Raw genomic sequence first — 23824 nt, forward strand, 5'->3', positions numbered from 1 at the left:
AATTTAGGACAATCCCAGAAAATATGGAAATGATTTGCCTCCTTGGAGGTTGCAGAACATTCTCAAAGGGAAGGAGAGACAGCTAGAAATTGTTATACACTTTGGATAGGAAGGTTAGCAAAGGGGGTGATGTGGCTCTACTGGTAAAGAATGGCATCAAATCAGTAGAGAGATGTGACATAGGATTAGAAGATGTTGAATCCTTTTGGGTTGAGTTAAGAAACTGCAAGGATAAAAAGATGTTGACGGCAGTTATATACAGGCTTCCCAACAGTGGCTGGGAGGTGAACCACAGGTTATACCAGGAAATAGAAAAGGTGAGTCAAAAGGGTAGTCATGGGAGATTTTAACATGCAGGTCAATTGGGAAAATCAGGTTGGTAATGGATCTCAAGAGAGTGGGTTTGTTGAATGCCTAAGAGATAGCTTTTTAGAGCAGTTTGTTGTTGAGCCTACTGGGGGATCAGCTATACTGGATTGAGTGCTATGTAATGAACCTGAGGCAATTAGGGAGCTTAAGGTAAAAGAACCCTTAGGAACCAGTGATCACAATATGATTGTGTTCAACTTGAAATTTGATAGGAAGAAAGTAAAGTGTGAAGTAGCAGTATTTCAGTGGAGTAAGAGAAATTACAGTGGTATGAGGGAGGAGCTGGGCAAAGTAAATTGGAAGGAGCTGCTGGCAGGGATGTCAGCAGAGCAGCAATGGCGTGCATTTCTGGGAAAAATGAGGAAAGTACAGGACATGTGTATTCCAAAAATGAAGAAATACTCAAATGGTAAAACAGTATAACCGTGGCTGACAAGGGAAGTCAAAGCTATTGTAAATACAAAAGAAAGGGCAAGCAACAAAGCAAAAATTAGTGGGAAGATAGAGGATTGAGAAGTTTTTAAAAACCTACAGAGAGCAATTTAAAAAAATCATTAGAAGGGAAAAGATAAAATATGAAAGCAAGCTAACAAATAATATCAAAGTGGATAGTAGAAGTTTTTTTCAAATATGTTAAAAATAAAAGAAATGAGAGTGGATATAGGACCGCTAGAAAATGAAAAGCAGGAGAAATAATAGTGGGAGACAAGGAGATGGCAGATGAACTAAATGAGTATTTTGCATCAGCCTTCACTGTGGAAGACACGAGCAGTATGCCTGATGTTGTAGTGTGTGAAGGAAGAGAAGTGGGTGCAGTTACTGTTACAAGAGAGAAGGTGCTCAAAAAGCTGAAAGATGTAAAGATACATAAGACACCTGGAGCAGAGGAACTGCACCCTAGGGTTCTGAAAGAGGTAGCTTTGGAGATTGTGGTGGCATTAGAAATAATCTTTCAAAAATCATTGGACTCTGGCATGGTGCCAGAGGACTGGAAAATTGCAAATATTACTCCACTCTTTAAGAAAGGAGGAAGGCAGCAGTAAGGAAATTATAGACCAGTTAGCCTGACCTCAGTGGTTAGGTAGATTTTAGAGTCAATTGTTAAGGATGAGGTGATTAAGTACTTGGTGACACAGGACAAGATAGTACAAAGTCAGCATGGTTTCCTTCAGGGAAAATTCTGCTTGACGAACCTGTTGGAATTACTTGAGATTATAAGTAGGATAGATAAAGGGAATGCAGTGGATGTTGTATATTTGGATTTTCAGACTTGACAAGGTGCCACACATGAGGCTGCTTAACAAGTTAAGAGCCCATGGGATTACAGGAAAGTTACTAACATGGTTAGAGCACTGGCTAATATAGGATCTAATTCTGGTTAGCCGCCAGTGACTAGTGGTGTTCCGCAGGGGTCGGTGTTGGGACCACTTTTTTTTTAATGTTGTACATCAATGATTTAGATGATGGAATAGATGGCTTTATTGCCAAGTTTGCAGATCATATGAAGATTGGTGGAGGGACAAGTAATGTTGAGGAAACAGAAAGGCTGCAGAAGGACTAAGACATTAGGAGAATGGCAAGAAAGTGGCAAATGAAATACAATGTTGGAAAATGCATGGTCATGCACTTTAGCAGTAGAAATAAACATGCAGACTGTTTTCTAAATGGGGCGAAAATCTAAAAATCTGAGATGCAGAGGGACTTGGGAGTCCTTGTGCAGAACACCCCGAAGGTTAACTTGCAGGTTGAGTCGGTGGAGGAAGGCAGATGCCATGTTAGCATTCATTTGAAGAGGTCTAGAATACAAGAACAAGGATGTGATGCTGAGGCCTCATCTTGAGCATTTTGAACAGTTTTGGGCCCCTCATCAAAAGATATGCTGGCATTGGAGAGGGTCCAGAGGTTCACAAGGATGATTCCAAGAATGAAAGGATTATCATACAAGAACATTTGATGGCTCTGGGTCTGTACTCGCTGGAATTCAGAAGGATGGGGGGGAATCTCATTGAAACCTTTCGAATGTTGAAAGGCCTAGACAGAGTAGATGTGGATAGGATGTTTCCCATGGTGGGTGAGACAAGAGGGCACAGCCTCAGGATAGAGGGGCGCTCTTTCAAAACAGAGATGCAGAGAAATCTCTTTAGCCAAAGGGTGGTGAATTTGTGGAATTTGTAGCCACATGCAGCTGTGGAGGCCAGGCCATTGGGTGTATTTAAGGCAGAGATTGGATAGGTTCTTGACTTGACATGGCATCAAAGGTTACGGGGAGAATGCCGGGAACTGAGGTTGAGGAGGAGAAAGAAAAAAAGGATCAGCCATGATTGAAAGGTGGAGCAGACTCGATGGGCCAGATAGCCCAATTCTGCTTCTATGCTTTATGGACTTGTAAAGGCAAACATACTAAATGCCTTTTCTGTTACTCTACCTAGCTGTATTGCCACTTTCAGGGAGTTATGGACTTGCACCCAAGGACTATTTTTACATCAATGCTTCTAAGGTCCATTCAATGACTATGTCCTATGAGAATTTGACCTCCCAAGTACATTCCCTTGCTTGTCTGGATTAAATTCCAGATATGCCTACTCTTTCAAACTGATCTACATCCCGCTGGATTTTTAAGTATTGATAAATCAAATTTTGAATATTGTCACTAGAAAGACATTAAAGCAAAGCATTTCATTCATAATATCAATACTGAATTAAATGATCCTATTGACAAGACTGATTAGAATTGTGCAAACTCACAGGAAAATTTTAACTTTAATTCTCAAAACTTGAGAAAACAGACTCAAACTTATGACTTGTCTGTGCTGATGACTTCCCTTCTACTACTACTGCTGTGCCAATTCTGGTTTGATGTTCCATCCAAACATCTTGATGCAAGATATTTTCTCCAACCAGGAATCCACCTGGAGATGGTAGAAAAGCAGGCCGTGACTGGGTCTCCGGGGAAAAAGTGGGGGTGGGTTGGGTAAGGATAGGCACAGTTGAGTGAGAAACAGGGGTAGGTGTTAGGCAAGATCAGAAGTACAGCATTAGCAGAATTGAAATAATTATCATTTTCCCTATGGCTGCAATGCATGTAGTAATTGAAACAGTATCGGAAATATTTACCCCCTGAGCATGCAGATAGTCCAGAGTCTTTGTTATGGTATACAACACAGCATTGGCTTCACGTTCTGAGAAAAACTTTTGTCTGAGAATTTTATCCAGCAATTCTCCTCCTTTCATTAGTTCTGTGACTAGATACACAAATTTGCCATCATGATACACCTGTAGAAATGACAGTAATATTATAATCAATATTGAGAAACAGATCATTCAGCATTATTTCTGCATGCATTATACTCTTGGCTTCCCAATGAACAATGTCAAACAAAAGAAAATCTGCAGATGCTGGAAATCCAAGCAACACACAAAAAATGGTGGAGGAACACAGCAGGCTAGGCAGCTTTTATACAGAAGAGTACAGCTGATGTTTTGGGCTGAGACTCTTCATCAGAACTGGAGAGAAAAAGAAGAGTCAGAGTAAGGACGTGGGGGGGGAGGAGGAGAAACACAAGGTGATAGGTGAAACTGGGAGGGGGAGATGGTGAAGTAAAGAACTGGGAAGTTGATAGGTGAAAAAGATACAGGGCTGGGGAAGAGAAGGCAGCCATGGAAGAAAGGGGGAAGAGCACCAGGTGATATGGGGATGAGGTGAGAGGGGGAAATGGGAACGAGGAATGGTGAAGGGAAGTGGGGGGGAGGGGAGAGAATTACTGGAGGTTCAAGAAATCGATGTTCATGCCATCAGGTTGTAGGCTACCCAGACAGAATATGAGGTGTTGATCCTCCAACCTGAATATGGCCTCATCGCGACTGTAGAGGCGGTCATGGACTGACATACCGGAATGGGAAGTGAAATTAAAATGGGTGGCCACTGTGAGATCCCACTTTTTTCGGCAGACGGAGCACAGGTGCTTGGCAAAACAGTCTCTTCATCTACGCCAGGTCTCACTGATGTACAGGAGGCCACACTGGGAGCACCGGATACAGTAGATAATCTCAACAGACTCTCAGGTGAAGTGTTGCTTCACTTGGAAGGACTATTTGGGGCCCTGAATGGTATATAGGGGCAAGTGCAGCACTTGTTCCTCTTGCAAGGATAAGAGCCAGGAGGGAGATCAGTGGTGAGGGATGAATGGACACAGGAGTTCATAGGAGTGATCCCTACAGAAAGCATAAAGTGGTGGGGGGTAAAGAACAATATGGTTGGTGGTAGGATCCCAATGGAGATGATGGAAGTTATGGAGAATTATGTGCTGGACATGGAGGCTGGTGGGGTGGTAGGTGAGGACAAGAGGAACCCTATCCCTGGTGGAGTGGCAGGAGGATGAGGTGAGGGCAGAGGTGCACGAAATGGAAGAGATATGTTTAAGGGCAGTGTTGATCGTGGAGGAAGAGAAGCCCCTTTCTTTGAAGGAGGACAGATTCTTTGTTCTGGAACGAAAAGCCACATACTGAGAGCAGATATGGCAGAGACAGAGGAATTGAGAGAAGGGGATGGCACTTTTACAAGCAAGAGGGTGGGACGTGGTATAGTCTAGGTAGCTGGGAGAGTCAATAGGTTTATAATAGACACAGTAGATAAGCTGCCTCCAGAGAGATATCAAGAAAGGGGAGGCAGGTGTCAGAAATGCACCAGGTAAATTTGAGGGCAGGGTGGAAGTTGGAGGCAATGTTGATGAAGTCGACGAGCTCTGCATAAGTGCAGGAAGCAGTACCAATGCAGTCGTCGATGTAGCATAGGAAAAGTTAGGAGTGACTCCAGTGTAGGCTTGGAACATAGACTGTTCTACGTAGCCAACAAAAAGGCAGGCATATCTGGGACCTACGCAAGTATTCATGGCTACACCTTTTGTTTGAAGGAAGTGGGAGGAGCTAAAGGAGAAATTATACAGTGAGAACAAGTGAAATAATGTACAATGTTTTAACTATAGGAGTGATGGGACATCATTGAAACATAACAGATGTGGAAGATATTTTCTCCTGTGGGACAGTTTGGAACTGGGGATAAAAGGTCATCCATCTTAGACAGATGAATTTTTCCTTTGTTTAAATTATGTACAAACCACAAGATTGAGGCTGCAATGTGTGTGAAGTTGAAAAACTGCTCTTACATCTTTCAAGGTAATGATATTGGGATGCTGCCCATAGCGCAGTAGAATGTCAATCTCTTCAGAAGGATCTCTCTTGCTTCTGTCAATTATCTACAAAAGTGATAAATTGTGGAGCTCAGTATTAGCACACACAACTCTTAAATTATCATAGAATGTCAAATGGTCTTATACATTCATATCAATATGTTGTGTAAATAATAATGTTCAAGGCTGATGGATAGAATCTTGAGTTATACTAGAAACTCAAAACATTTCTTAGTTAACTGCAACTTAAGTTTAGATAAACTGCTTAACCACCTTTTTTTTAAAAAAAATGTTCCTCCAATTATCACCACCAAATTCTTATTAATGTTCTATAATGGGAAGGTACATGGTGGTCACAACTGATCAAACTTAACTGGACCACTGTAGGTACGACAAGCAAGAGGCTGAATATTCTTCAGCAAGTGACCCCATACCCAACTCAAAACCTTTATGCCAAGTGAAAGTATGAGCAGAATAAATGTTGAAATCCAACACTTGACTAGATAAATACATCTGCAACAGAAGTAGCGTGATGCCATTTAGTACTCCGACCTCTTCCATACCACTGCAATTGTTTTGCTGAACACATCCAGATGCTTACTATATCCTGAACACCACCCTCATAACTATGGCTATTACTTACAAGAAAGTAGGCAACTATCTCCTGGGAATGCACCATATTCACACCCGAACTATATTCTACTCTAGCTTGGAAATTATTTTTTCTGTTGGTGAAAATCCTGGAATCACCATTTAAAAGAATAACCTTTACAACAACCTCAGTTGCTACTGAAGAAGATTCTCTAATGCCTTTCTCAAGGGATAAACATTAAATTTTCACCTAGTCAGAAGTGCCCCAATATAATAAACAAACAAACCACACATCCAACATTCTCTTATGAGGAGAGAGAACTTCTCTTCAGAATCCTCAAAAGATAAACCACTTAAGCTTGAATTGTTATTCAGATTTCAACTCATCCACAAACCAAATCCCCATATGATATACTAAAATGGAAAAGGAGTTGTGTTGGGGTGAAGGAAAGAACAAATTTAGAACTTTAATACAGTGCAAATATATCTTCATAATCTTATAACTACAATTTTAGAATATACTGACATCCAGGATTAGCCTAAATTAACATGAACCCTAATGAGTGAAAATAAATCAATTTACTTAAGCCTGTCATAGACTCCTCACCAACAGGCTCAATCTGAGTAGATCTGCTACTTTCATTCATTGGTATAGTGACAGTAGGTCTGCACCAACTTTCATGAAGCAAAGCAAAACATCCATCCCCACCACCATTCAGTATGTGCTCTCACCAGGAAGATGTTTCACCTCTGACCCAATTTTTAAAACTGAAACTGTTACGCATACCTTTAGTTTTTCATATTAGCGCTCAACTGGCTGAAACTGTGCTCATCTGCCTCTACAAGCTTCCACTTATCCAAAATGCTGCAGAAAAATGGCAGTTAAGAAACAGACATCCAAAGCTTGTTTATTTCCAAGTTTTTCTACTACAAAAGTGGAATAAGGAAAATAGTTACCTTAACAGCATAATCCATGTTAGTGGATCTATTCACACATCGTTTGCAGATTGAGTAGGAACCCACACCAATGTCCTCTTTCAGGTCATAATTGTCTGCAAATTGAATACTGGTTCTGTGCAACTGTACAAGGAATAAAAATGCAAAATAAACTTAAACCTAATTTACAGTGTTTTTATTATGAAGTTTATGGATTTGAAGTATTTTGACACAGAAACCATGATATCCTTAAACTATGTAGTCATTTATTAAAATCAGGTGAAAATACAAATGATGATGTGTTTAACCTCTTTAGCCTTCTGTCATCTTCCAGACAGGTTCCACTCACAATGGCTTTGTGACCAAGTTTGTGAATGATATAAAAATAGGTAGAGGGACAGGTAGTGTTGAGGAAACCGAGGCTACGTCCACACTAGACTGGATAATTTTGAAAACGCCAGTTTCGCGTAAAAACGATTGGTGTCCACACCAAGCGTTTTTGAAAATAACTCTGTCCACATTAGAGCGGGTATTTGAGCGAATCTCCTCCTACTGGGCATGCACAAGACACATCTACAGAAAACAAGCAACATGTTTGGTGTTGAATCTCGCTGTAAAAGTGCACGTTTGTGCAGTTACAGACTAGAAGAACTTTAAAGGAAATTGCCAAATGAGGGACAGCTGTTGGCTCTCGCGCAGGAGGACTTAAAACTAAAAGAACACAAATACTGGAGTGTATGGAGGCAACCGACAGGGAGTTCACGGACAGTATGACCCGGCTGACGATGAACATTGAAAAACTGACTAACTCTGTTGCATTAATAAAGCACCTTGTTAAATGTATAAAGCATGTCTGCATCAGTGTTATCTTGTATTTCCATACAATGTTACATTAGGCTGTTACACATCTATTGTCAGAGAAGTACATGCACAAATAGGTAAACCAACTTAATACAAGCAAGGACAGAAATCAGGGCAAAGTGAGTATACTTATTTATTCAGTAAGTTATGGGTCAAAGTATTTGGTGAGTACATTTCTAACCCTTCTGGCTTCAGTCTTGTTGCCGTCTGTTCTGAAATTGTTAGGTTATGTGGGGAGTTGCATTCAAGAAAACAATGAAATGCCGCACTGCCGCCACCATCTGTTCCGGCATGTCATAACAGTGTTTTTAGAAATATCTGTTTACCCCGTCCACACTGCTCTGCACCAATCAGCATTTTCAAATTTACACTCTGGAGGGCATTTTAGAAAAGCTCTGTTTTCAAGCGAGGAAAATGCCGTTTCAGTGTGGACGGAGGGTCAAAACAAAGAGTAAAGCTTCAGTTACAGATTTATTCAGTCTAGTGTGGACGTAGCCTGAGTCTGCCGAAGGACCCGGACAGATTAGGAGAATGCACGAAGTGGCAGATGCATTACCGTATAGGGACATATATGGGCATGCACTTTGGTAGAAGAAAAAAGGTACGGATTTTCTAAACGGAGTGATTTCAGAAATTGGAGGCACCAAGGGATTTGGAAGTCATAGTGAAAGATTCCCCCAGGTTAACTTGGTGATTGTAATGGTAGTAAGGAAAGTAAATGCAAAGTTAACATTCATTTCAAGAGGACAGGAACATAACAGCAGGATATAATGCAGAGTCTTTATAATGTGGTCTGACTAACACATTTAGAGTATTGAGAGCAGTTTTGTCCCCCATATCCAAGGAAGAATTTCCGAGGATTATAGCATTAATGCATGGGATTGCAATGGGCCACAGAACATAAGAAACATACAGCTGATTTGCAACTTAATTCTATCCATAAGCAATAGGAACAGAATTAAACCATTTGATCCATTGAGTCTGCACCACTATTTCATCATGACATCCATTTTCCCTCTCAGCCTCAATCTCCTGCCTCCCCCCCACAATCTGCCTTGACATGAAAATCTAACTAACCTTACTATTAAAAAAACTTTGAAATTTGTTTAATTTAGCCTAAGGAGTTAATTGGTAGTGGAATGGGGGTGGATGCTGAAAAGGAGGGGGATGGTGTTTATGAATTTCAAAGTTCATAGTGTAAAGTGTGTGATGACATTACACCCAAATTGCCTAGTCCCAGTTTTAAGATGCGGCAGTAAAACTGTGTTAGACAATTTGCAACAGGTAATAATCTAACCCTGGAGCAAACATTAGATTAGATACTCTAGTCTTTTTCTAAATTGGTGCAAATTCATTAAAAAAAGATTTAATATCCTGAGGTCAAAAAGCCTCAGATTGGCATGTTCTTAGTCAGTTGGACAGCAATCCATCAGCATAGCTTGAAAAGTAGACCGCAGCACAAGACCTCCTCAACTACAGCAAAAGCATCATTACTGGGCATTTTGTGAAAGTTAATCTTTCTTATATCAACATGCAACACTTGTCATTCCAAAAACAGTGAACTTGTTACTCCAGTGGTGATCAAATTAAAATAAAATAGGTATTGAAAGGCATAGGAAATAGAGCAAATTTAATCAATGGCAGAGGAAAATATTTTAATAAAAACAGAAGATGCTGTGAGTACAAAGTTAATAGAGGGAAATGAATTTCTATTAGATTCCCTGGGCATACTAATGAATAGACCTGAAATACTAAATTGTTTCCCTTTTTTATAAATGTTGTCTAACATGGCAAACATTTCGATTTTAAATCAGTAACATTCAAATAAATTTATTGAAATTAGACCTCAGATGGGAATAGAGAAAATAAAGTTCAACACGTTTGGTACCTTTTACTGGCAACAGGAGCAATATACTATGCCACAAATCTTCTGTTCATTGAACATGCAAGCTAAAATTTTTTAAACTTTTACAAAATACATACATTTTCTTAAGTTTAGAAACATTTTGAAGATTCTATGCAGGCAGTTTAAAAAGTTATGGGATGATATACAAATTAGCCAGAGAAAGTGGCTCACCTGAGGACTGGGAGAAATTCAGAGTTCAGCAGAGGAGGACAAAGGGCTTAATTAGGAAGGGGAAAAAAGATTATGAGAGAAAACTGGCGGGGAACATAAAAACGGACTGTAAAAGCTTTTATAGATATGTAAAAAGGAAAAGACTGGTAAAGACAAATGTAGGTCCCCTGCAGACAGAAACAGGTGAATTGATTATGGGGAGCAAGGACATGGCAGACCAATTGAATAATTACTTTGGTTCTGTCTTCACTAAGGAGGACATAAATAATCTTCCAGAAATAGTAAGGGACAGAGGGTCCAGTGAGATGGAGGAACTGAGTGAAATACATGTTAGTAGGGAAGTGGTGTTAGGTAAATTGAAGGGATTGAAGGCAGATAAATCCCCAGGGCCAGATGGTCTGCATCCTAGAGTGCTTAAGGAAGTAGCCCAAGAAATAGTGGATGCATTAGTGTTAATTTTTCAAAACTCGTTAGATCCTGGACTAGTTCCTGAGGATTGGAGGGTGGCTAATGTAACCCCACTTTTTAAAAAAGGAGGGAGAGAGAAACCGGGGAATTATAGACCGGTTAGCCTAACGTCGGTGGTGGGGAAACTGCTGGAGTCAGTTATCAAGCATGTGATAACAGCACATTTGGAAAGCGGTGAAATGATCGGACAAAGTCAGCATGGATTTGTGAAAGGAAAATCATGTCTGACGAATCTCATAGAATTTTTTGAGGATGTGACTAGTAGAGTGGATGGGGCGAACCAGTGGATGTGGTATATTTGGATTTTCAAAGGCTTTTGACAAGGTCCCACACAGGAGATTAGTGTGCAAACTTAAAGCACACGGTATTGGGGGTAAGGTATTGGTGTGGGTGGAGAATTGGTTAGCAGACAGGAAGCAAAGAGTGGGAATAAACGGGACCTTTCCAGAATGGCAGGCGGTGACTAGTGGGGCACCGCAAGGCTCAGTGCTGGGACCCCAGTTGTTTACAATATATATTAATGACTTGGATGAGGGAATTAAATGCAGCTTCTCCAAGTTTGCGGATGACACGAAGCTGGGTGGCAGTGTTAGCAGTGAGGAGGATGCTAAGAGGATGCAGGGTGACTTGGATAGGTTGGGTGAGTGGGCAAACTCATGGCAGATGCAATTTAATGTGGATAAATGTGAAGTTATCCACTTTGGTGGCAAAAATAGGAAAACAGATTATTATCTGAATGGTGGCCGATTAGGAAAAGGGGAGGTGCAACGAGACCTGGGTGTCATTATACACCAGTCATTGAAAGTGGGCATGCAGGTACAGCAGTCGGTGAAAAAGGCGAATGGTATGCTGGCATTTATAGCGAGAGGATTCGAGTACAGGAGCAGGGAGGTACTACTGCAGTTGTACAAGGCCTTGGTGAGACCACACCTGGAGTATTGTGTGCAGTTTTGGTCCCCTAATCTGAGGAAAGACATCTTTGCCATAGAGGGAGTACAAAGAAGGTTCACCAGATTGATTCCTGGGATGGCAGGACTTTCATATGAAGAAAGACTGGATGAACTGGGCTTGTACTCGTTGGAATTTAGAAGATTGAGGGGGGATCTGATTGAAACGTATAAGATCCTGAAGGGATTGGACAGGCTAGATGCAGGAAGATTGTTCCCGATGTTGGGGAAGTCCAGAACGAGGGGTCACAGTTTGAGGATAGAGGGGAAGCCTTTTAGGACCGAGATTAGGATAAACTTCTTCACACAGAGAGTGGTGAATCTGTGGAATTCTCTGCACAGGAAACTGTTGAGGCCAGTTCATTGGCTATGTTTAAGAGGGAGTTGGATATGGCCCTTGTGGCTACAGGGGTCAGGGGGTATGGAGGGAAGGCTGGGGCGGGGTTCTGAGTTGGATGATCAGCCATGATCATAATAAATGGCGGTGCAGGCTCGAAGGGCCGAATGGCCTACTCCTGCACCTATTTTCTATGTTTCTATGATATTAGAAAATTTAAAATTCCAATTTACAGCCAACTTGCAAAGCAGGATGGACAAGGAACTGGTCATTTCACTTTGCTGAAATTATTGAAAACAGAAAAGTTTAAAAATACGCTTTTTAAAAATGGAATGATACCAGGTTTTTATTCCAGGTGGGTTCAGCACTTCAGGCTGAAATTCATCAAATCTGGATAATATCAAGCCTTTAACAGGCATTGAAAACCACTTTCAATATATTTTGCTTTGCGTATTGTGTGCTGTGCTCTCTTGTAGCTGCTTTTAAAAGGAGGTTGAAATCAATTTCAGACTAACAGAGTTTTGGAAAATACATTAAACAATATATAAGGAAACAGAGGAACATGTTCTCAGGAGGAAGTTTATACATAACTCAAATATCCGAATCAAATTTAACAAATCTAACCGAAGTCATTGGTTAGGATTTGCCCTTGTTGGTACCTGTATTTAGGATATAACCATGAATAATCAGGGGCATTTCCACTGTATTTGCACCTTGATTTAGGGAAGCCAATGTCATGCATAGGGTCATTTTAATTTCTTTCAATGTGATCCCCAAAGAATTTGTTGTGGAGCTGCAATCAGGTTTGAACTAAAATATTACCGAATTTCTTCATGTGAATTTAAAATGAAACAAATGCCTTTGACCAAAAAAAAATACTTTCTTTGAATTAGTCATTCTTGAAATGTTCAAACACAGTTCGCTTATAATTTTCACTTTCATTACCTGTATAACTGGATGTGTAGCTGTTTGCATGGGCTGGGGTTCTTCCTCTGAGGTATTTGCCACAAAGCTGAATCCACGAAAGAGCTGATGAGCATTGGCACTGGGTGGGATACCAGGAGAATCTAAACAGCATTATATTTGTCAATAGGCTTTACAGAGACCATATTCACATGCTTCTGAAAATATATTTGAATTGATGTACATCACATGATGAACTATTTACAGTAACTCAATCGAAGGAGCCAGTCATTGACACCTGGGTATATTTTAATTTCACACCACAAAGAAACTGTAGAACAAGTAAAAATTTTGCATGCAATGGTTGTACAGCCCGTCCTTCAACACAAAACTGCATCACAGTTGAACTAGCAATAAATTTATGGATCATCTGCTTACATTTACAATGGCTTTTTGGTTGCATTACCTTTTGGTGTTTTTGCTGTGAATTCTGGATCAAAATAGAAAGTATCTTCTGGTCTACCAATTGCAGGTTTGAAAGGTGGCTGTATTTCTCTTCTGCACAATTTCTGAAATTAATCATAAATGAATATACATTAGATGAAACACTGAGTAATTGTGCAGAAAGATATGACAAAATTCCAAAGTTGAAAGCTACACTCCCAAAATCTTGCAAAAATAAGCCAATTTAATGACTTACTTTTTGAAAATAAAATAATTACACCTCTCTACACAAAGTAACTATTTATAGTTAATTAAAAATTAAAATTCAATCCAAAAATTACTTAAAAACGCACGCATGTACTTACATTCCAATCAATGGTGGAAAAGAAACTGTGTCTTTTAATTTCTTCGACACCATCTGGACCCGCTCCTGGTTTGAAATAAAAGGTATAATTTATTTGCAATCTCCTCTCCACCACCCAGCACCTTAATGCCTCATTATAAAACAATGAATAGAAAATTTTCAATCTGAAAATTAACAAGAAAACAACTTCTGTCATAATATGTTCCACCATCCTTGCCGTCAAAAACTAAGTAACGTTGATGTTATAAGTGGATCTTTCATTCCTATTATGCCCAAGGTCCTCAGTGACCATACTGATCGTACTGACCATGCATAATCATTATAGTGGCAAGGTGTGGCAGATATTACTTGGCATTATATCTAAAAGAACACTGATGACCAAATTGCTGCATTTGAATTGGATCCATTTCTTGCCTGCTGTACAAGACATTTATTCCTACTCTCTAACAAGATAATCAAAGAAGCAAAGCTTGTAGTTAAACCTATCACCTTACAAATCCATTGCAGACCATCCAAAGCACTGCTTCAAGAAAATAATTTACCATTGAAGTCCTGCCATGGTTGCAAAAATAACTATGATAACTTGAATTTCTTCTAAGTAACATTGAGCAAAGATAAATATTAGCCGGAACTTTAGAACATTAATAAAGAAATCCCCCTAATCCTCTTCAAAACAGTACTACAGGGGTTTTCATATTGACCTGGAAAAAGTGATAGTTCAGTTGGTGATGAGATTAACTAAAAGGTTGCACCTCTAGCGGGGTACCAGCTGCAGGGCAGAGCATCTGGCATGTCTGTAACTCTTAAGTTTCTCATTCCATCTAGCTTTAATACAGTTAATTTAAAAAACACTATTTCCACTGGCAGAAAAATGAATTTTCTGAAAACTAACCTAAAGTAGCTGGAGGGTAGAGAAAGCCAAATGAGAGCAGTTTTTTCCACATTGAGTTCTGAACTGGAATAAACTACCTGAAAGTAACTTAATTGTAACCTTCAAAATAGATGCAATTGAATAACTGAAAATATACCAACAAAAAGGAAATTTATGGCTATGCCCAAAAGTCAGGCAAATGAGATTAAGATTAGGTATGCCCATGATAAAACAAATTACCAGCTTCTATGCCTTACAATTCTATAAATACATTGCTTAAACTTTCAGTGCGTTAGTTATTATATATTAGAATCATAAATACCTAGTCGATTTCCAGGATTGCGTTTGAAAAGCATTCGCAACAGACTTTGGGAGTCTGCACTTAAAAACTGAGGCATTCCCAATTTTGCTCTGCAAGAAACATACAAGCAATTAATAACCACAAGGGATCCTGCAGATGCTGGAAATCCAGAGCAATAGACAAATACCAGAGGAACTCAGTAGGTCAGCCATAATCTTTGGAAACAAATAAACTGTTGATGTTTCGGGCCATGACCCTTCAATCAGGACTGGAAAGGAAGGGGGAAGAAGCCAGACTAAGAAGGTAGGGGAGGGAGATGAAGTAAAAAGCTGGCAAGTGATTAAGGGTTGGAGAAGAAATCTGACAGGAGAGAAGAGTGGACCATGGGAGAAAGGAAAGGAAGAGGGGGCACCAGGGAGGTGATATACAGGTAAGAATAGTGTTACAAGCAATTAAGAAAACTTACTTTGCCAAATGGAACACAAGAACAGTACTTTTAGCTGTAAGAATATCATTTACAGGCTCAAAATACTGAAGGATACTTACTTCAAGATCATTGTCATAGTTTCTTTTCTGTCCTTCCCTTGAAAAGGCAAGGTGCCTGTAAGCATTTCAAACTAGAAAGAAATACAGAATTAAAGTTACTCTAGCACCATTTTCAAATACAAAATGTCCAAGACAAGGTGTCAGCCAGTGTTGGAAATGACTTCATAGTCGGGTCCCAGAAGACAAAGTTCATTTGCTTGGTAAACTGTCTATTTAAAATAACTGAAATAATGGCTTTAGAGAAACTTTCAATAAAATTACAGCAATTTCTCCTGAAAGGTTTATGGGAAGAGAACACCAAACAAATTACGTACATAAGGTCACTAATGCAACTGCCACATTTGATTAGTGCACAGATTACACAATCATCTCCATTCCAACTACAAACAACAGCTACTACTATAGAATTTTGTGACTAAAGCATGAGAATTGCTTTATGAGTTTAACAAAAGTTGCAGCCCTTTACTCCCATTATGAACAAACCAAAAGCAATTGCCTTACTCTGACATCATTATGTCAGACAGTCTCTTAAAGTACACACAACAACTCAATGACAGAGTTTGTGAATTGTGCATAACAGTTTCTATTATTCACCAAAACCGCCATTGAGTGTCCATCTGGAGCTTGAATGAGCTACTCGGAACAGATCCTCTGTGCCTTGGTTACAGTAAGAGCAGGTGCCTCTGGTTGTTCATCCAGGCCATGTCATGATGCAGGGGCTACAGTAGTGAAATCATCCAGGTCTTGTTGGACTGGTTTATGGTGATCTACTGAAATACACATTCTGAGCCACAAGAGAACCCACGGGAGATGATCGTGCCAAGACTATCCATTAGGAAGGCTCACAGAGAAGCCTTTAAGTAACGGTGAAACTGCTCTCACAGGTCATTGGACTGCAGGTGATACGCTATGGTATGAAGCAATTTAAAACCTAGTTTCTGAGCTATTGTGGCTTTCTGAACAGAGTGACCTAGGGGTTGATGGATACCCGGGCCACATTGTACAGTCCACTATAGTAAGAAGATGCATGAAACTGGTGGGGGGGGGGGGGGGGGAGGGGAGAGAGAGGAGAGAAAGCAGAGGACCAGCCAGGAACACACTGACATGGTTCAGCTGCTGAGGACCTCAAAAGGCGTCAATGGTGCCTGAACGTGAGTTAATTTTTCGCCTGCTGACACACAAGGCTGTACTCCAGACTCACATCCCTCACAAACTTTAAAGCAACCAGGTTCTGTGAAGCCTTCCTGCCTGGATGCAAGAAGCTATGAATGCCTCCAGTTTGCAGGCACAATAGTGCGAGGAGGACTGGTTAAGACTGTGTCCCTGAATTTCATGTCAGCAGACTGCAGGCCCGTAACTGATGCTCTGTAAGCCTGGACCTATGGGTCAGTAGCTTAGTTGGCTGCCATGCCGGCATAATGTATATGGCATTGACAGCGGGCCGTGAGAGGCAATCAGCCACAGCATCATTTTACCCTTCGATGTGCTGTATGTCAGTCATGAATTTTGAAATGTAAGCCAGATGGTGTTGCTGCCATTCAGATCAACTGTCTAGTGCTTTGATTATCGTGGGCACGAAGGATTCATGGCCAATGAATGCTGTGAAATGCCAACCCTCCAGTGAAAATGATGAACATCCAGCTAGACACTGAAAAGCTCAGTCAACTGTGCTGTACTTCATCTCTGGGATGTGGTTCTGCCTGATGAAAGAAGCAAGCAGCTGCTGCACCCCTCCAACCATTTGTGCACAGTACACATGGCATAGTCGTGTAGGGGAGTGGGTGCGCCAATAGGGTCCTGTTTGAAAGAGTTCATTTGGTGTCATCAAATCCCTTGGTCATGTCCGCTGTCCTTTACCGGAGTCCACTAGTCGCTTTAAAGTCTGCTGCATTTTTCAGTCCAGAAACTCAAATGCAAACAGGGTTATAACAGCAGGTTTGGGAACACCCTCAGCGCACACAGGCACCTAATGGTAGACCCTAAGAAAGTCCACTTTAGAAAAAAATTATCTTTCTGGCTAAATGTGCCGAAAAGTCTTGAATATGTGGGACTAGGTGATGATCGGTGGTGGTGGCCTTGTTAATGCGGCAGTATTTGCCGCATGGACAACCACCACCATTGGGCTTAGGGACCATATAAAGCAGTGAAGCCAGAGGGCAATTTGACCAGTGTACACTGCCAAGCGTTTCCATACTAGCAAACAGCCTTCGCACTGGCCAGCTTTTGAGTCCAGTCTACACCAACGGGCATGGACTGGCAAGTCAGTTGTGGAAACATGGTGCTCGTCCCCATGCTTTGTGACTGTAGTGAAAAATAAGGGCATGGTGAGGTTTTGGAATTTGCCCAACAAGCAAGTGAATTATCATGTGGTGGTGTATGCATTAGACAGTCGTCATGGGGAACTTACTGGGGGGGGGGGCGGGGAGGGGGGGGGGTTCAGAGTAACAACCCGAAGTCCTTTGTGTCCATAACCAGACAGCTACTAACAGTACTTTTGGTGCACAGAAATCTGTGCCGAGCAGAGTTCTACCAACTTTAGCCAAGACGAAGTCCCATGTGTAGCACTGTTCACTGAAGCAGAGTGTTAACATATTGCATCCCATAAGTCTGAAGCCTACTACCATTGGCAGCCTCCAGTGAGGGCCCGACACTCTCTGCCTTATAATCAATTGGTGATACTGGCAGCACATCACTTGAGCACCCATGTCACACAGGAAGCATCGTCCTGAAAGGGTGTCCATAATGAACAATAGATGACCCTGGCAGCTGGAACCCACAGTGTTCACAGACCTCCAATATCCCGACACACTGGCACTGTCAAAGCTGCATGACAGTTGGCACTTGGTATTCATGCCTAAGTGTGCATGATAAAAACAGACCTGGCATTGTCTGGTTCAGAGTCACAGACGTGATTCTGCTGGAGGCTGTGCTAACGAGGCTTGAGACAGGGAAAGGAGGAGTGATGCACCTTTGCCTAGCCGAGTGTAGACTATCTCCTTGCCTAGCATCACCCAAGCCAGGTAAGGAGAACAATTGTCTAGTGCACAAAGACTCAGACAATCCAAAAGTCTTTCATAGGTGAGTCTTCAGAGTGACATATTTATCACATGCAGACTGGTCTTCTAGTACACTCATCACTCTGGCTGCAGTGGAACTACTTAGTAATGCTACGACATTGTACAATTTGGAATTGTTCATGGTGATTTCTCACAGCGCAGACTGGGCTTCAGTCTGTGCAAAACTATCCTATTCTCTAAACTCCAGCGGTTTCAAACCGACTGCGTTGGTCGACAATCTGGAAGAGTCCGAGAGTGTTAGGGTCACCAGTATAGGACTTTGTGAATAAAATACACGGGTGTTGTTTTGTGTGCTCAACAAAAGCTGCAGCCCTTCACTTCCATTACGAACAAACCAAAAGCGGTTGCCTTACATTGATGTCATTATGTCAGGCACTGTCCCTTAACGTGAACACAACTCAATAACAGTGATTGTGAATCATGTAGAAATTTCTATTATAAACAATGTGTTATCTGTCATCCATTACATTACCTGACACTATAAGTAGCACTTTGAAAAACAGTGAAACAGTTCAAAATATTCAACACACTACCTCAAAATAAAACATTCCCAATGAAATGCAAAATAAAATGATGGGATCACTGCCAAACTTATTCAAGCATTTCCTGGAACAAGTGGTTTCATTAAACGAGAACAAAAAGCTAACATATGTGTAGGAACCATGTATTTATTTTCCGTCTGTACTGTATTTTGTGGCACATCTATTACGTAATCTGTTACATGTTTGGGGTGCATTAGAAACAAATGAGTATAATTAGGAATTCACACTTTGTCTTAGTTGTTAAGAGGCAGCTGGGGAATTATATTTTTTGTAGACTGCTAATAAATTATTCCAATTAGAATGCTTAGTTATATCGTTAGTTGATCAAGTATGCTATTATACCACTTAGTATCACTAATATTGCTATAAGACTGCTAATTAGACCATTATATTGCTAATTTAGTTTCATTAATTTTTTTAAAACTCACTACAAGATTGTTAGTCTTTGCTGGTTTTGTAATAAAGGATCAAAAATATTTTCGATTTGGAAATTTGTTATTTGGAAGCGCATTATACAATGTTGATTACCATGTCTTAATCTCTGAGTAGTTTTGGCTTGTTTTCAAGTAACCGCTACATTTTGTCAACAAAAACAAACATTAAACCAAATGAACACCAATCTATTGCCTCGAACCTCTTAGCGGAACTGGTGCAGCTTGTGGCAAGTAGAGTCCTGCTGAAGGGCCTCGGCCCGGAATGTCAACTGTACTCTTTTCCATACATGCTGACTGGCCTGCTAAGTTCCTCCAGCATTTTGTGTGTTGCTTGGATTTCCAGCATCTGCAGATCTTCTCTTGTTTGTGTAGCGGCAAGTAAATCACCTTTTGTTGATGCATGCTCTGTATCTGTGGTTTGACCACAGTTCTGAATGGTCGGCACTGCTTGTCTACTGGGGACCATTGCTCGATCCGAGTATTATTTACCTGACGGCTCGTTGCTTTCTTTTATTGAAGTGCTGGAATATTCCAGTTGACATTTGATTTGAAGGCTGTTTGTTCGGGCTGGTTTAAGTGCTGTGAATGCATGGACAGTTTGTTTGTTTGCCTACATTTGTTGAATCTTAACATGACCAGTGCTGCAGCAAACAAAGTTCATTGCAAGCCACCCTTGAGAAAGTAACAAGAGTGTACTGAAGCATGGAATTGGTGCCAACAACACTGGAGTTGAGGCTTGAAAAACAGAAATTAAAGTCAAGGCTTATCTAATCAAAAGCCTTCAAAGTATAAAACAAACTTCAACAAAATGAAAAGTTTAATACCATCAATTAATGATCTTATGAAAATTAAAATGCCTTAAGTGCAATCTCATCTTGAGGACTTGACAAATCTCTGAAGCTGTTAAGCAATGTCACATGCTAACCCCAAGGCTGAACAAGAAAAGTAGAACAAATGTTTCAAAAACATTGATCGCTATTGCAGTGCATTCATAGAGGATACGAAACAATGGATGAACCAAACATGTTCCATTTAAGGTTCATGTTGCTGCAACAAGCGAATGTAATTCACTTTCCAACAGACAATACTTCTCAAATCCAAGACATGGTTTGACTGCGCATGTAGCAGAGGATCCACAAGATGTGAAACCGACTGTGTCAAATGTCAATGCTCAAACGTCTGTTGCAGAAAGAAAATCTTCTGCATCTACTACCTTCTTTGCACACATTAAAAGAGAGGCAGACTTAGCTGCATTAATAGCACATCAGTGATTAGTGAAGGACAAACAGGCACTGGAAGTGCAAGAACAGCAGCAGCTATGGAAAAGGAAAGAACAGTTTAAGTTGGAGGAAGAAATTGCTGCACGGGTGGCCAAAGTTAATGTGCTAAGGGCTTTGAGTGTGGCAAGTACTGAAAGTGCTCCAGAAGGACAGCCCTATGGTGTGAGTTCCTATATGGACAGGGCACAGAAGAAAACAAAAATATTCAATGTCAATATTGATTAATTTGTTCCTCAAGCGTCTGTGAAACATGGGCTAGACCCCAAGAGGTAGTTCAGGGTGTTTACTCTCAGGCTGTACTAATGAGGAACTCTGAACTTATGTTATATCCAACGAGCTCAAACGGCTCATGGGGACATTCACGTACAGCATGGAAACACTAAGGAAATTACCCTATAGGCTTAGGGATAAATGGAGAATGATGGTCTGTGAACTGCAAGAAAATCAAAACCATACGATTACTTTCACTGACATTGTTGATTTTATTGAAAGCCAAGTGAAGATTGCTACGCATCTGATGTTTGAGAATATACAGAATGCTACATCACCTGCAATAAGCAAAGGTTGTGAACAAAAGCTGAAGGAAGCAGCTTTGCCATTAATGTGGCCACTGTGAAAAGTAAAGCTAAAATTGAACCTGGAACTAATGAAAGAGAAGTGGTCTTTTCAGCCAAAAGGGCTTGTTTGTTTGGCGAGGGTGAACTTACATCAGATTTGTGCCCTCTGCCGAAGAAAAGGGTTCATAGTGAGAAGACTGCTTTTCTAAAGCAAAATGGTGTCTGCTTTGGCTGTTTGTGTACAGGACACGTTCAGCAAGCATCTTTCATGCAAGGTATACACTGGCAAGCATCCCGGCATACTTCACATTCACTTTGACAAAAAGGGTGCAGAATTAAAATAAGCTGTGAAAGAATCAGACATAGCAGTGAGTAATGCCCCGGTATCTAATGGCCTTACAAGGGCTGGTGACCATGATTGTAAACTTCCCATAGTTCCAGTACAAGTGAAACCTAAGAATGGTAACAAGACAGTGATTACTTAAGCTTTCCTAGATCAAAGTACAGTAGTGTTCTGCACGGTGGCCTTATAGGAAAAAGGACACATATTCTCTCATGCACTATGGGTCAAGAGAAGCCTGTGAATAGCTACATTGTTTCAGATTTGGAACTGGCTGGTTTAGATTGTGAAAACTATTGTGAACTACTCTATATCTATACTCAGGAAAGTAAAGTATGTCTGTCCACAAAGGGAACATTTTATGACAAAGGGATCTCCAGGATGGTCTCACCTGAAACTTGTCCATTTGCTGAAGACTGATTCAGAAATTGAACTGTTAAAAGGGACAAATGTGCCTAAAGCATTAGAGCCATTGCAAATGATTCAGTGTTAGTGATGGACCAAATGCAATTAGAACAATGTTCCATTGGACTGTGAATGGACCACTGAAAGGAGACAATGTTGCTGGAAGAGACGGTGCACAGCCTGAGCTGATAGTTAACAGGATCTCAGTTTTGAACTTGGATAAGCTTTGGCAGCAGCAGTTCAAGGCAGACTTTACAGAATTCAGTCAGGATTAACAACCTGGTTTATTGAGGGAAGACAACAAGTTCATGGAGCTGATTGCAAATTCTGCAAAACTGGTGGATGGCCACTACCAGATTAGTTTACCTTTGAGAAAGGAGGTTAATATGCCAAATAATAGGAAGATTGATGAACAGTGTGCCCTAAATCTAAAGAGGTTTAGGAAGGATTTGTCACTTCACATTGACTGCACAGCTTTCATGAAGGATGCCATCTCCAATGCTTATGCCTAAAGAGACAGCCAGCAGAGGATCTCAAATGCAGTGATGGGGAAGACTGGTATATTCAACATCATGGTGTTTATCATGATGTGGAAAAGGGAAACTTTGTGTTGTGTCTGACTTATCAAGGAATATCACTTAATTCTCAGTTTTTACAGGGACCACATCTTACTAGCTCACTCACTGGTGTCATAACCTGATTCAAAAAAGAATCAGCAGTGACTATGGCAGAAATTGGATCAATGCTTCATTGGGTTAAAAGTACCAGCAGAAGATGCAGCTCTGCTGAGGTTTCTCTGGTGGCCTGATCAGTCAGCCAAAGTAGGGTGAACTTTAGAATGGTGGTACATTTTTTGGAGCAACTTCATTACTGAGCGGTGCCATTTTCGCCCTTAGGAAATGCACAGAAGACAATGAAGAACAGTTCAATCTCGAGACAGTGGATAAGGTTTTGCATTTCTTCAATGTTGATGACTGCCTTGTGCCAGTGTCCTCGGAGGAAGAAGTGGTGTCTCTCTATCGTGACCTTGTATCCATTGGTGTTAAAGGCAGCTTTCGACTCGGATGAATATGCCACATTTGTCATGGAAGTTATAAAGTTAGTGACCCCACAAAATTATTGTCTTCCAACCAGAATCCCTGGATGAACCAAGAGAGCCACAATCTGCTGAGGACTAGATCAGTGCTATTCAGGTGTGGCGACCAAGTAAAATATAAGAGGTCCAAGTACGACCTCAGGAAAGCCATCTCACATGTGAAGTGGCAATTTTGGATCAAACTGGAATCAGAAGGATGCTCGACAGCTGTGGCAGGGCATAAATGCAGACAGGAGGATAGCCAGATGATCAAGTTTCCCAAAATGCAATGTAGGGATGGAACAGTAGGCATTCCTTATGGTAGTATAGTGGCTGTCTGGTTGTGTTGCGTCCCCTAGTGCTTCAGGTGATATGCTGATAATTGGGCAGGCTGGATTGAAATCCCCAATGAGTTGAAAGATATTCAGATACAGTATTTCTTGGTTTGCTGAGAAAGGCACTTAACAACTTAAGTGCTTGCTTAACATCAGCCTTTAGTTGTATGTAAACTGCGGTCAAGATTACAGAGAACTCTCTAACTAGAACAGATAACAATCATTAGATATTCTAGGTCAGGGAACAGGAGTGCAACAAGACTGCTATGTCTGAGCACCAGGAAGTGTTTATCATGAAATACAGATCCCCACCTTTTGCCCTCTTCAAATCAGCAGTCTGACATGAGTCATGCCTCCGTGAAACAGAATGCAGCAGTTCCTCATCTCCCTCTGATACCGCAATCTTGGCCCTCATTCTTGTTCTTCAACAACTGTATATTTGCTAACAAGAATCTGGGTAGAAGAAGCCTTACATCCTGCCATTTTAGTCTGGCTTATTCTTCCTCTCTTCTATGATTTTTCTCTCCCATGATTATACCTTCGTCCGCTTAAAAGTGCCATATCTGCATTCCTGAAAA

At 40.8% G+C, this 23824-nt stretch overlaps 1 protein-coding gene across 4 annotated transcripts in view; it reads right to left on the reverse strand.

Annotated features, from left to right (window-relative positions):
• Positions 1-23824, reverse strand: part of LOC134348140 (ribosomal protein S6 kinase alpha-3) — a 136599-nt gene that overhangs the window by 30178 nt on the left and 82597 nt on the right. For all 4 annotated transcript variants that reach the window (XM_063051082.1, XM_063051081.1, XM_063051080.1 and 1 more), the window contains 8 exons: positions 15202-15272; positions 14677-14765; positions 13485-13549; positions 13142-13244; positions 12718-12839; positions 7104-7226; positions 5532-5621; positions 3484-3642 (listed from right to left, as the gene is read on the reverse strand). In XM_063051082.1, the coding sequence (XP_062907152.1) occupies positions 3484-3642; positions 5532-5621; positions 7104-7226; positions 12718-12839; positions 13142-13244; positions 13485-13549; positions 14677-14765; positions 15202-15272 (822 nt within the window). The remainder of the gene's footprint in view (positions 1-3483; positions 3643-5531; positions 5622-7103; positions 7227-12717; positions 12840-13141; positions 13245-13484; positions 13550-14676; positions 14766-15201; positions 15273-23824) is intronic.

Source organism: Mobula hypostoma, chromosome 6 (assembly GCF_963921235.1).
Source record: "Mobula hypostoma chromosome 6, sMobHyp1.1, whole genome shotgun sequence".
Classification (NCBI taxonomy): Eukaryota; Metazoa; Chordata; class Chondrichthyes; order Myliobatiformes; family Myliobatidae; genus Mobula; species Mobula hypostoma.